The sequence below is a fragment of the Equus quagga genome, chromosome 17 (assembly GCF_021613505.1).
Source record: "Equus quagga isolate Etosha38 chromosome 17, UCLA_HA_Equagga_1.0, whole genome shotgun sequence".
NCBI classification, from domain to species: domain Eukaryota; kingdom Metazoa; phylum Chordata; class Mammalia; order Perissodactyla; family Equidae; genus Equus; species Equus quagga.
The window spans coordinates 1,945,620-1,957,976 of record NC_060283.1 but is presented as its reverse complement, the minus strand read 5'-3'; the positions used below and the strand labels follow the sequence as shown (position 1 = coordinate 1,957,976).

Here is a 12,357-nt window from a genome sequence, read left to right as displayed (position 1 = left end):
GGACCCAGACAGCCCTGCCTGGGAATCCTGCTCTGCCCCGACCAGCCTTGGAAGCTCGTCTGATACCCCCCAGTCTCAGTTTCCACACCTGCAAAATGGGCACAGCACACCAGGGTGAACCGAGGCAGTGCCAAGACCACGGCGCTGGGCCCCCAACCACCAGCTAGGGAGGTTAGAACCATGACAGCACAGCCCGGGTGAGCGAGACGGGGCTGGAGGGGCAGGGGAAGGTGCTAACCCCACTAAGACGCACACATATCCCGGCACGCTCTGTAGTGCACGCTTGGCTGTGTGCTCTCACTTACTCCTGAGAGAGCTGCATGCCCTCCGCCGAGGGGCCGCTCCATGCCCACCCCCGCTGGCAGAGCCTGATCCCTCGTGCCTGAGCTCCCACGCATCCCAACCCCAGTGCCAACTAGGAAGGGCCCCCCAGGCTGCCAGTCGCCCGCCCCTCCCACAGAACCCGGGCTCTGGCCAGTGGCAGAAGGACCCCAGGACCCCAGCCCTCCCCTGGCCCCTGCAGGAGGGTGTGGGCAGCACAGAGACCAGCTGTGGGAGAGGCCCGTCAGGGCTGGGGGTTGGGAAAGGATGCTCAGGGAGGGGCCCTGGGGCCTGGGGGCCACCTGGGATGGGTGGGGGAGGGGGAGCACAGTACAGCTCAGATCTCCCCAAACCTAGTGTGCGCACGTGTGTGTGTGCATGCGTGCGTGCGAGTGAGCCCCGGCTTTGTCTCTGGAAGCCTGGGCCCCTTTTCAATCCCCGCCTGCCTGCCCACAAAAGGCATTCAAATGAGAGACAAATATGTGAGGCTGCAGAGAAAGCCCAGCCCAGCCCCACAGGCCACCCGGGGGCTGCTCCCAGGCCCTCATTTGGGTACTAATTGGATTTCGTTTAGAGATTTGCATGCTTATCAATGTGGGCAGTGGCCAGCCACTGGGGTCCAGCCTGGACGGAGGAGCCCCAGGGCTTGTAGGCAAATGCCAGGCAGGCAGTGGGGGGAAGGACCTAGGAGCCCTGGGTGGTGGCCAGCACCTCCTCACTAATAACAGGTTAGGAAACCTGAGCTGGGGGGAGGCGGCCACATGGGGCCTGGGACAAGCCGCCAGACGAGGAGACCGGGGCCTGGTCTGGACCCCACACAGAACACCGGCGGGGCAAGAAGGGAGAAGAAAGTGGGTTCTGCAAACAGGGCTACGACGATGCCAACCTTCCCATGACACCCACTCCCAACACCCCACCAAGGGGACAGCCACCCCCTCCTGGGTTGTCACGTGATGCCACAGGTAGTAGATGAACAGGGACCCTCCCCAGGAAAGCCTGGAGCATGTCCCACCATTCCATGGGCTCGCATCTTATCTAAGCCCGCTCAGGGAGCCCGGCCTCTCTGTCCTCCGCAATGTCCACCCTCCTAAGTGGCCTGTGGCCTCTCGCTGAGCCCGCTCACCCTGCAAGAGGAGCCCGGAGAGGGCAGTGCTTAATCCAAGGGACGGGGCTGTCATTGCAGAGAAGGTGAAGGGCAGGGAGGGGGCAGTGGCCCCCAGGGGCTGTATTACTGGAAGCCCCCTTGGTCCTCCCTGCTATGGATTGAAATTGTCCCCTCCAAAAATTCATATGGTGGAGTCCTAACCCCCAGCACCTCAGAATGTGACCCTATTTAGAAGCAGAGTCTTTATAGAGGCTCTGTTATTAAGTTAAAGTGAGGCCATTAAGGTGGGTCCTAATCCAGCGTGACTGGGGTCCTTCTAAGAAGAGGAGATGAGGACACAGACACGCACAGAGGGACGACCCTGTGAGGACGCAGGGAGGAGACGGCGTCTACACACCAAGGAGAGAGGCCTCAGGGGGAACCACCCTGCCCACACCTGGACCTCGGCCGTCCAGCCTCCAGGACCGGGAGGAATAAATTCTTGTTTGAGCTGCCCCATTGGTGTCGTTTGTTAAGCAGCCCTGGCTGACTGATGGTTTGCTCTTGGCTGTCAGGACTCTGGGACAGCTCTGACAAGCACAGCCTCAGGGACGTTAATTCTGGGCCTGGTTTCCCCGGTCGCTCACCTGCCGTGGAGAAAGGGCTGTGCCGAGGGCAGGCGGGCAGACAGGACCTGGCTCAGGGCCCTCACAGCCCCCCTGACCTTGTCAGAGTGGGCAGGCGCCCCCGTCTCTCCTTCCGTTTTTGTGTGTGGCCTTGGGCAGCAGCTGCTCTGGGGTGCCTACAGGGTGACCCCCAGCAGGCCCCTCCCTGCCTCTGGGAAGCTGAGGTTCAGAACTCTGGTGACAAAAGCTGATTTCAATATGGGAGGGGGGCCGGGTCCCAGGCTCTGCAGGGGGCACCTCGGGGGGCAAGGCCAGCGGGCTGATGGGAGCACCCTGTGGCACCCCGGGCCTCCCGGCTGACTGATTTGCCCCATTAATCACAGCCAGCAGCTGGGGCCGGTGGGGCAGAGGGGGTACTGGACAGGAGCCCGTGGGGGCCCTAGGAGGTAAGCAGGAGCCAGGACACAGCTCACAGCCACTCCTCCATCCATCTCTCTTTCCTCCTCCTTCCCCCCAGGCTCGGCCAAGGAGAAGCCCCATCCAGCTCCCAGGGAGGCCCCCGGGAGCCCCTCCAGAGCCCACCCAGGCCTCTGCCCTCCCCTCTTCATCACGTGCACCTCCCCAAGCCCAACCCGTTTGGAGGGCGGGGGAGTCCGGAAGCCTGAGCTGGCGTCCTGGCTCCTCCAAGATCCTCCATTTCAGTGTTCCCAGCAGAAAAACAGCAATAACGGAGCCTCCCCCCCGGCCCGTGTGGGGGGCCCAAGGGAAGCATGATGGGGGCTTCAGCCCGGCACTGTTGGCGCTGAAGCCCAAGCGCCTCTGGGTACCCCCGTGGGCCTTGGGCCAGTCAGTGACTGAGCCCTGGGCCTGGAAGAGGGGACGAGACGCCCTCAGAAGGGGCTGGGAGGACGAGGGGTACATCTGGGAACACTGAGCTCCCCATCTTCTGGACTGTGGACTCCCAGGGTACCTGCCCGCCCCCGTCATCTCTCCAAGGGCGCGAGGCCGGCTCACAGCCTGCAGGCTCAGGACGGCACTAGGCAGGTGCTAAGTGGCCATCCCACCCACTCCCCATTTTCATGGGAGCAAAGCCTGAGGCAGTGGCCATGCGCATTGCCCACCCACCTTCTGCAGCCCCCCAGAGAGCCACCCCCAGCCTTTACTGCTGGGAAAGCTTCAGGAGCCCTGGTGGACCTCACACAGCCAGGAGTCGGGCTCTGCCCCCCAGGCTCCCCGGCCCCCCCGCCCTGACCAGCACCCCACAACGCCATTGCTGTGACTGGGACACTTCTCGCCTCCCCCCCAGTGTCCCCTCCACCCTCCTCCTGCTCTCCGTCCCCTACACCCCCGAAAGGGCACTCCACCCCCACCCAACAGCCAGGGGCTTCCTTCAAGCCACAGCCCGTGTCTGGCTCCCTCCCAGAATTTCCTCCCGTCCCCCAAAAAAACCCTCAGTCCCTCCAGGGGCATTTGAGGTTCAAGCTCCTCCGTGAAGGGTCCCCTCATGGTCTGGTGGCCTTGGTGCCCTGCGACCCTCCATGGGGGACCCCCTCTGGGTCCTCCCTGCTCCCTGTTAGCACACGTGGCTACCCTCCCCCAGAGTCCCACCCCATTGTGTGGACTCTGCATCCAGGATCCCGGATCAGGATCCAGCACTCAAGGGAACCAGGGCAGAAAGGGCAGAAAGGAAGGCTGGAGCTGGCGGGGGAACGGGTGTGTGAGCAGAGACATCCCCGTCCTTTATTGAGTGCCTACCATGCGCCAGCCCCGCGAGAGCGATCCACCTGCATGTCCCCTCTCTCCAACCCTCTAGGCCATACAGGACGCTCCCTCACATTATGGGGAGGACACAAGGGTTGATGTCACTGAGGAGGGGCCTGTGTGGCCCCTCTTCTGGCCTGGACGCCCACTCCCTCCAAGGCAAATGCAACAGGGGTTACAGACAGGTGCCCACATCTGGCTCTGGCCAAAGTCTCGCTCTGGTGGGCAAATCTGCCTTTGGACACACCTGTGCTGCCCACAGTCTCCTCCAGGAGCCAAGGCGAGTGCATCGACCCCGGGGCCCTGCTCACAGTGGTGCTCGCATGTCCCTTCTGTGGTCGAGCGGGGCATGCTCGATTCCATTCTGGGGATTCCTCTCTGGCTGCTCCACTTGTCTCGGGAGGAGCGAGGATCAGGAGAGGCGCTCGTGCTGGCCGTCTCTCTACGTGGCTCCCTCTACCCCCCAGCTCTGGGGCAGCACCAGAGCCGGCTTCGTGGGCGTGGGATCTGCAGACATACGCCCTGTGCCGAGCAGGGCCCCGCCAAGTTTCATGCTCTGCGGATGCCGTCTTGAAACCCGTAATACGTTTACCTTTGAACGTGTGTCTGCCAGTGAAGGTCAGCAGGACATGGAGCACGCAGGCCATACTCGAGTCCACCCCATTCACAGAGAGCGTCCGCGATGCCCAGGAACACAGAGTCCCAAGGACCCACGACACGGGAGTCCAGCGGGACCCAAGGCAAGGAAAAGTCAGTGTGTCACATCCTCAGCCCAGCAAGCGGGGCGCTGGCAGCCCCCAGGGGCACGTTTTCACTCAAACCAGAACTTGTTCGAAATGCAGAAAGATGTAACAAACACGGACATGCGCCAAACCCACCTCCTTCCTCCTCCCATGGCTTCCCTGCGGGAGCCCAGCACTTAAACAAAAAACAAAGACGGAGAAGAAAAGGGAGAGTGCGAGCCTGTGGTTTCGTCTGTTCAGTCCTTCCCTAGCCATAAGCTGAGGGAGAGGGCGGTAGGAGGTGTGCATCGAGGAGGGAAAAAAAGACGGCTGCGCTGGCTTTGCGTCCTGGTAACAATCAAACACAGGCGCCGGGATGAGCCACATAACACGAACGTGTCGTCCCGTGATTCTGCACCAAAGTTCGACGCTCCCGTATTTGCATGTAAGACTGGCCTTGCACAGCATAACGGTGGACGGTAAAATTCATACCAATCACTTAAATGGTTCATTTCTCTGAGAACGGCATTGAATAGCAAATTTGAAACATCATAAGACATAGGCCATGGGAAAAAGGAAGAAGCTTTATATTTCAGCGCTTTTAACCTCACGTTTTTCCCAAGTTTTGAACAAGGGTGCCATGTTTTCATTTTGGCCCAGGGCCCTGAAAATTCTGCAGCTGCCCCTGGGTGGGGAGTGGAGGGGCGGGGAGAGCTGGCCTGTAGGTTTGTTTCCCCAGGTGCCCAGAGACCCTCGAGGCTTCCGAGGCAGACTGATGGGTGGGCTGCAAGGGCCCCTCCCCTAATCCGAAATTAAAGCCAGAATGATGGGAATCAGGACCCACACCGGGATGGCTCCGTTCCTGAGTCCTCGCAGTATTTCTCTCCCAGGAGGGTGGGGCCCTGCCTGGGGGCTGTCCTGGGGAGTGCACCTTAGCAATTTAGTGTTCCAGATCAGCACATCTGGACAGATGCCCACCTGGCCCAGGGCTCCAGCTGGCGCCAGGCGCTGCTGTGAGGGCGGCTGGGCTCTGTGGGGAGCCCCCTGGTCCAGGCCTTGCTCCCTCCTGGAGGATGAAGCCGATTCCAGATGGAGGATGACCAGGGGCTGCAAGAGGAAATTAGGTCAGGGACCCCAATATATGGGGTGGGAGGAAAGGTCCTTTTGGCCTTGGAGTAGGATGGAGGCCAGGGGTCTTTACTAAAACGACCTCACAAAATCAGACCCAGCAGACTCTGTATGGGCAGGGCTGGGGTGGTAGAGGGGACGGCACAGTCTGGGTGACCAGAGTCTTGGGGAGCACTCTGAGGACACTTTGCTACTCAGGGACAGTACATCGTTCTCATCTCGTGACAGTGGGCGCCCCAAGGAGCCCTGCTTTGTTATCCTGTGTTTGTCCCTGTGGCTGATATTTACCCAGTCTCTTCGTCCTGAACATGTCAGAAAAAGAATGCGTCTCCTTAGGCCGTCCACATGGGGGGCTCTGTGACACAGGCCCGGCCCCGATGGAGGCCAGAGCCGAGCACGGACTTCCATGCATCCAGGTCTGCCTTATCTGGACCTCCAGGTCCCACGCCCATTCATTTTTTTTTTTTTTAAGTATACTTTTTAGTGAGGAAGATTGGCCCTGAGCTAACATCTGTTGCCAATCTTCCTCTTTTGTTGTTTCTCCCCAAAGCCCCTGTACATAGCTGTATATCGTCGTTGTAGGCTTCGTAAGTAGGCCAGCGGGCCCACGTGATGCACCTGCTGTCCTGGAGGATTGCCAACCGCAGCCCTTGCCCGTCTCACAAACGTCCCCGCTTGGACCATCAGTGATCCGGTCCCGCATAGGTGTCTCCCGACCAGATGCAACTGCAGGAAACAAAAGCCAAACCAGAACCTGACCACGCATCACCTTCTGACCTCCCACCCCAGTCTACGGAAATACAGGGACAGACGCTCGAGAAATAACGCCCAAAGTGGTGCCATCAGCAACACCCAGACGCGGGAGACGCTGCCGAACACACGACCCATTGCTCTAATAAAGAAACGCTTACAAGAAGCTTAAGAGACTCTCTAACAAATTCGATGTGTGGACCTGGGCTGCATCCTAGTTTTATAAAACCAACTGTAAAAAATACTTTGAGACAATCAGAGGGCTGGGCATTTGAAGAAACGGGGGAACTGTCGCTCACTTGTGGCGAGAGTGGGATTGGGGATTCCTTTAGAGGCAGACGCAGAGGATTTATGGGTGAAACAATATGGGGTCTGGGATTTGCTTCAAAACCCTTTGGGGCGGAGGGGAGGGGTGGATGGGGTGTGAGTGGCTGGGTGTCAATAATTGTGGACAATAGTGATGGGGGCTTCTGAGGGCCCTGCGTGTCCATCACTAGCCAACCTTACAATTGGCTCATCCAGACCCTGCTGATGGCTGAGGCCCCATGACCCCCACTAGAACACAGGCTCCATGAGGGCAGGGTTTCCCCTAGGCACACTGATGCATGCTAAGAGCCTGACGGTTCCCAGTACAGAAAAGGTGTCCAGACACCACTTCAGACCTTTTGCATATGTTTGGAATTCTCCATAATAAAAAATGGGAAGCAAAGATGGCAGAACTCACGCTTTGCAGAGCTTCATCAGCCACACGGAGGCCGTGCTCCCTCGGCAGGGAGGGTGGTCCTTTCCTCCCAGCCCCGTTCTCCTGTGTTTTCCTCCCCCAAACTCATCGTGGTCCCACTGTGCCCACCACCACCCATGTCCTGGTGGTTGCAGGCCCCTCCCTGGGGTCAAGGTGAGGAGTCACGGGAGAGCCCAGGTCCTGTGGCTCATTGAGGTCACTGACCCGAGCATGGGTCCCTGGGAGAAGGCTGTGGGGTGGCCCTTGCAGGGTGGCCATGCAACGCGCCCCCTTCTGTCCCTTGGACCAGGCAGGTTGGCTCAGCTCTGCAGCCTCAAGCCAGAGCTGTCCTGCTGGCCCCGGCCAGCCAAGTCGCAGCTCCATCAGACCCACCGACCCTGTCACCACGGTCCCCCAGGAGACATCTGCTCTCTGCCAACACCGGCTGCTCCGCCTCCCAGGGTTTCAACGGCTTTGACCCAACCACTCCCTGTGGAAGGAAGGGGTGCCTCCAGCACCCTAAAGCAGCCTGGGGGATCCCTGTCAGCCCCACCCCACCCCTGCAATAAAAGCACTTGGGCACAGTGAGACTTCAAAGCCGCCGAGGCCCGGGTCAAAGGTGGAGCTGAGTGATCTCCCCGAGGCGGCCCTCTGGGCTGGAGGAGTCTGGGGGTGCTTCCTTGTTCCTCTCAAGGGCGGTTCTCACAGTGCCTGCTGTCACCCCCATTTGAAGGTTGAACAACTTGCCAGGTCACCCAGCTGGTGGCGGGCAGTGGAGATCTGAACCCAGGCAGGCTGGACCCCGAGACAGACGGTGGGCTGGTGTCCCCAGGACAGATGGCCTGGGGTCTGGCCCCACCCTGGGCACTTGCCCCAGACCCCCATACTTGTCAGCAGCCTCTGGCCTCAGCTTCCCAGCTACAAAGTAGCCCGGACCTCCCACCAGTCTGCCACCATCTGCTGGAAATCCCCAGCCCCACAAGGTGCCTATGAATCGCTTTGGCATAGTGGCCACCAGGCTGGCCTCCCAGACGTCACATCTTTCTGCCCACCTACAGAGGAGGGGGCTGCGTCCAGGGAGAAGTGCCCACAGAGGGCCAGGCTTACCAGGTTCAGAGTCTGGGCTGCCACCCTGCCATCCATGCCCTGCCCCCACCCGGGAAATTGGGAGCCCGAGGGTATGGAGAGGGCACCCCAACACCACTGATACACTGGTGTGTATATATATACACTGATTTATTTATAAAGTCCACCTTCCCAAAAACGGGTTTCCCGCCCCGGGTCTCTCGCGAGCCCAGAGGGCTGCCCTGCATCAACCCAGCGCTGAGGGTACGCCCGCCAGGAACCCTGCTCCTCAGGTCCTGCGGGGTCCGATCTTGACCAGGTTAGAAAATTCCAGGTAGTGGGGGTGGAGCGGGGGTAGATAACCTTTATTGTGTCCCAAGTCTAAAGATTCTTTGCACAAAAATAAGTCTTCCTATTGCCAGTGTCCCTGGACAGTTCAAGTGAATGTGTAAAAAATGGATTCTCCGTGACGCCCTCACAAAATCCTCTGCCCGTCAGAAAATCCTCCAAGTGTCGGTGCCCAGCCCCCTTCCACGTGGAAAGCCCGGAGGCGGGAGGGACGGTCGGAACCGCGCGAGGTCAGGCCGGGACCGTTTCCACAGCGGCACCTGGTCAGGCTGGACGGCCGAGGGGGCGTCGGCGGGGTCCCCGGCTCGGTGGCGGCTTGGCCCGCCGGGACGGCGGGGACAGAGGCACGGGCGGGTCCACCGTGCTGGCTCCCAGGTGGTGAGCACGCCTGCCGCTCAGCGTCCAGGGCGCGGCTGCAAGGAGGGAAGGGGGACAGGAACGCGCGTTAGTGCGGGAGCTGGCCCTGCCCCCACCTCCCACAAGCGAAGTCGGCACTTTCGTTTGCTTGGTCGAAGTTGGAGCTTGAGTCTGTGGGTGCCTCGGCTTCGCTCTGCAGCCCGCGCCGGGGCGGGGGGCGGGGCCGGCTCAGCGAGCCACTGTGAGTCAGGGCTCGGCACCCGCCGACTCATTTCTGCCACCCAGGCCGGGAGCACGATTTGCAATGCAAAGTCACCCCGCCTCCAAGCACGCAGATCTGCCTAGGTATCCGCAAGCCCTCGGGGCCTCACCCGCCCGAGGGCACCCCCCACCCCCCCAGCCCCGCTCCCCTTTCGGCGGCGGAGCAGCGAGAGGAAGTGTTGCAATCCAGACAAACACACGCTGGTCTCGCACAGGCTTGAAAAAGTTTGGGGAAAATGAAAAGTGAGCGAAATCGAAGCCATAGCCTGGCCCTGAGCTCAGCTCCACTGGCTCTCGGGGGCGCGAGCCGTGGGGCCTGTCCACTTCACCCTGCCTGGCCGCCCTTGCCTCCGACCCTCCCTCTTCTTCGCCGCCCGGTGGTTACCTCGTCAGGCGGGCGCTCAGTAGCCCCCTAACCAGCTGGAGAAGTCAAGCAGCTCGCGCTCCTCGGGGCTCAGCGCACCCTCACAGCCGCTCTCGTCCGACGAGTAGGCGGAGCGCGGGGATCCGGGCTCCGAGCTGCCCCCGCGGCCCGGGGACGATGAGGCGCAGGAGGGCGAGGCGGCGGCGGCGGGGGTCCCGCGCGGCCCTCGAGGTGCTGGGGGCCGCGCAGCTGGCGCCAGCAGCCCCCCAGCCAACGCGGCGCGCACCGCATCGTGCTCGGCCAGCAGGCGCTGCAGCGCGCGGATGTATTCCACGGCCGAGCGCAGTGTCTCCACCTTGCTCAGCTTCTTGCTGGCGCCGCCGTGCGGCACGTGCTGCCGCAGGGCCTGGAACCCCAAGTTCACCAGCTTCACGCGGTTGCGCTCGCGCTCGTTGCGCCGCGCCACAGCCGCAGCGCCACCCCCGGTCTCCGCCGCGCCTGGCCGCCGCCGCCGGCTACAGCGCAGCAGCTCTGGGGACACAGGTCGCCGCCGAGTGGCGCAGCCGCCCGAGACGCCAGGCGCGGGGGGCGCGGGCCGGGGCAGCGCGCCGCTGTCCATCGCTCCGGCATTCACTCGCTCGGCAATTCCTCCGAGCTCCGGCTTGCCGCAGGAAAATGCGGGCAGAGGGACGGAGATCGGTGGGTCAACGGTCGAGCCCCAAGGGGGCCTCTGGCACTGCGCCGCAGAGACTCCCCAGAGTACGCGTCCCAGGTTGTCTGGGACCCCGGGACAGCAAGGCACTGGAGGCCGAGAAGTGGCGGGCCGTGCGCGCGGGGGAGCGTGGGGCGCTCGTGTCCCGCGCGTGCTGTCGGACGCTCCCCAAGTCTTCCCGGCGCGACTCAGGCGGCTCGTTTTTAAATGTATAGATAACCCTCCTCCGCGCCGCCGCCGCCTCCTTTCTCACGCCCTCCTTCCCTTGCCTCGCCCTCCCGCCACGCTTTGCCCTCCCCCTTGTGCACACAACCTGCAAAGACCAAGCTGTGAGAGCGCCCCCCACCCCGTCCCCCGGGCACAGTCCGCAGGTCCCCGGTGGGCCCCCCACTTCCAGCAGGTGCTCAGTGCGCCTCCCAAGACGCAGTATGCAAGTCCCGTGTGCGCCCTCCACCCCAAACTGCTGTCCCAAGGTCCCCGGTGCACGCTCCACTCCCCCCCGCCCCAATCTCTGGGCGCTGTCAGCAGGTCCCCGGTGCGACCTCCGTCGCCCGAGCGCAGTCCACAGGTCCCGGGAGCAATCGTCGGTACCCCCACCCAACCCCGTGCGCAGCCCGCAAGTCCCCCGGGCAGCCAGTCGTTCGCACGCGCAGCGCGCGCCTTGGGGGAAGGGCGTGGCCCCGGCGACGGCACAGGTGTCCGGTAGGCGCGCGAGACCCCCGGGGGCAGCACGCGCCCTGCCACCCGCACCCGCGCCCGGCCCCCCTGCAGCCGAGGGGCGGGGGCCGGGGTCTCAGCCAATCGCGGGCCGCCAGTTCGGCCAATCGCGGCGGGCGCGGCCCCACGCCCGGCCCCTGGGAGGAAGCGCGTACGCCGGGCGCGTGGCTCCTGGGAGCGTCGCTAACAAAGCTGGGCACCCGCTCGGCCCCGCCCGGCCCCGTCCCCAGGTCAGGTGGGCGCGCACCCACGCCCACCTGTTCTTCTGCTCGGCGCCCACTGATGTATTCCTCCACCCGGAATGGGAGAGGGCGACGCAGCTCTTGGGGCAGGGCGGGCCGTGAGCAGTGGTCGAGACAGGGCGAGGGGCGTGGGGACTTCAGGTTCCTGCGGCGCGTTTCCCCCACCCCCAGTGCTCGCCCTCTGCCTGTGGTTTCCGTGCGCCCCCGGCCTTGGGGAGCCCTGACGTGAGGGGCCTGGAGATTTGTACCGAGCCCTTCGGACCAGGGGCCGTCAGCGCCTCCGCCCCCGCAGCTGCCTCCCTTTACCGCGCTACCTCAAATTTTCCTGCCTTCCTGGTCCCGTTCGCTCTGGCCGCTCACCCGCCGGTTCCTACCCGCTCTCAAGGCCCTCGCTCCTTCTTCAGTGCCACTCCTCCGGCGTCAGCCACCCATCCTCTCGGCTAGGACCTCCCTCTCTCCCCCACCCCGGGAGATGGGCCGGTGGGGGGAGGTCGCTGGAGCAGCAGCCTTGTGCCAGCGCAGGCCTGGGCTCCAGTGGAGGTGGGACGTCAAGAGAGTTTCTCCCTGATCCTTGGAAATTTCGGGGTCTGAGGGAGCAGTGACTGCGGAAGTGTTCAGAATGCACCGTTAATGGGAGGATTTTGTCCTGCCCCAAGGCCAGGAGCACCAGCCAAGTGGCCTTGGGCCCTCAAACGCCATAGCCCGTCAGGTTTTCCCAAAGGTGGCCAGACCCTCCTGGGCCAGGACCTCTGGGAACGGAGTGGTGCGGTGGCCGGTGCTGCCTGGAGCTGCCTTCCGTTCTGGCTGGGGGGAGGACTTAGGGCCCCTTCCCAGGGAGCCCACAGGGCAGAAGGAACGTGGGTACTGCCTGCCTTGTGGTGCCCACCAGCTCTCCTCACCCTGCGGGACTCTCCTGGCACGTTGGCTTGGCCTTCCCGCTTTGGGGAGTGAGCTGGAGGCTGGTACCTGCCTGCAGCCAGGTTGGCGTGGGGCCCTATGTGTCTTAAGAGGAAGCTGACTCAGAGTACCTGGAATGTGTCCACAGTCACACCTCTGGCCACTGGAGCAATCCAGATAGAAATCAGGGCCCTAAGCTTGGATCCTGGTGGCCTGACCTTCTTCCCGGTCCAGGACAGAAGCCCTGGGTCACCTCAGCATCCTCTCCCTGGTCAGAGGCC

General features: G+C 62.8%; 1 protein-coding gene across 1 annotated transcript; it reads right to left on the bottom strand.

Annotated features, from left to right (window-relative positions):
- Positions 1–8,366: 8,366 nt before the first annotated feature.
- Positions 8,367–10,497, bottom strand: ASCL2 (achaete-scute family bHLH transcription factor 2). The gene is made up of 2 exons (XM_046644611.1): positions 9,530–10,497; positions 8,367–8,939 (listed from the first exon to the last, which is right to left on the bottom strand). Exon 1 carries the CDS (start codon positions 10,125–10,127, stop codon positions 9,546–9,548), a length of 582 nt encoding a protein of 193 aa, XP_046500567.1. The 5' UTR covers positions 10,128–10,497; the 3' UTR covers positions 8,367–8,939; positions 9,530–9,545.
- Between the last annotated feature and the right edge of the window lie 1,860 nt (positions 10,498–12,357).

What these genes read in the sequence shown, in the direction of transcription:
- ASCL2 (XM_046644611.1), bottom strand. Translation starts at nt 10,127, where the DNA reads ATGGACAGCGGCGCGCTGCCCCGGCCCGCGCCCCCCGCGCCTGGCGTC.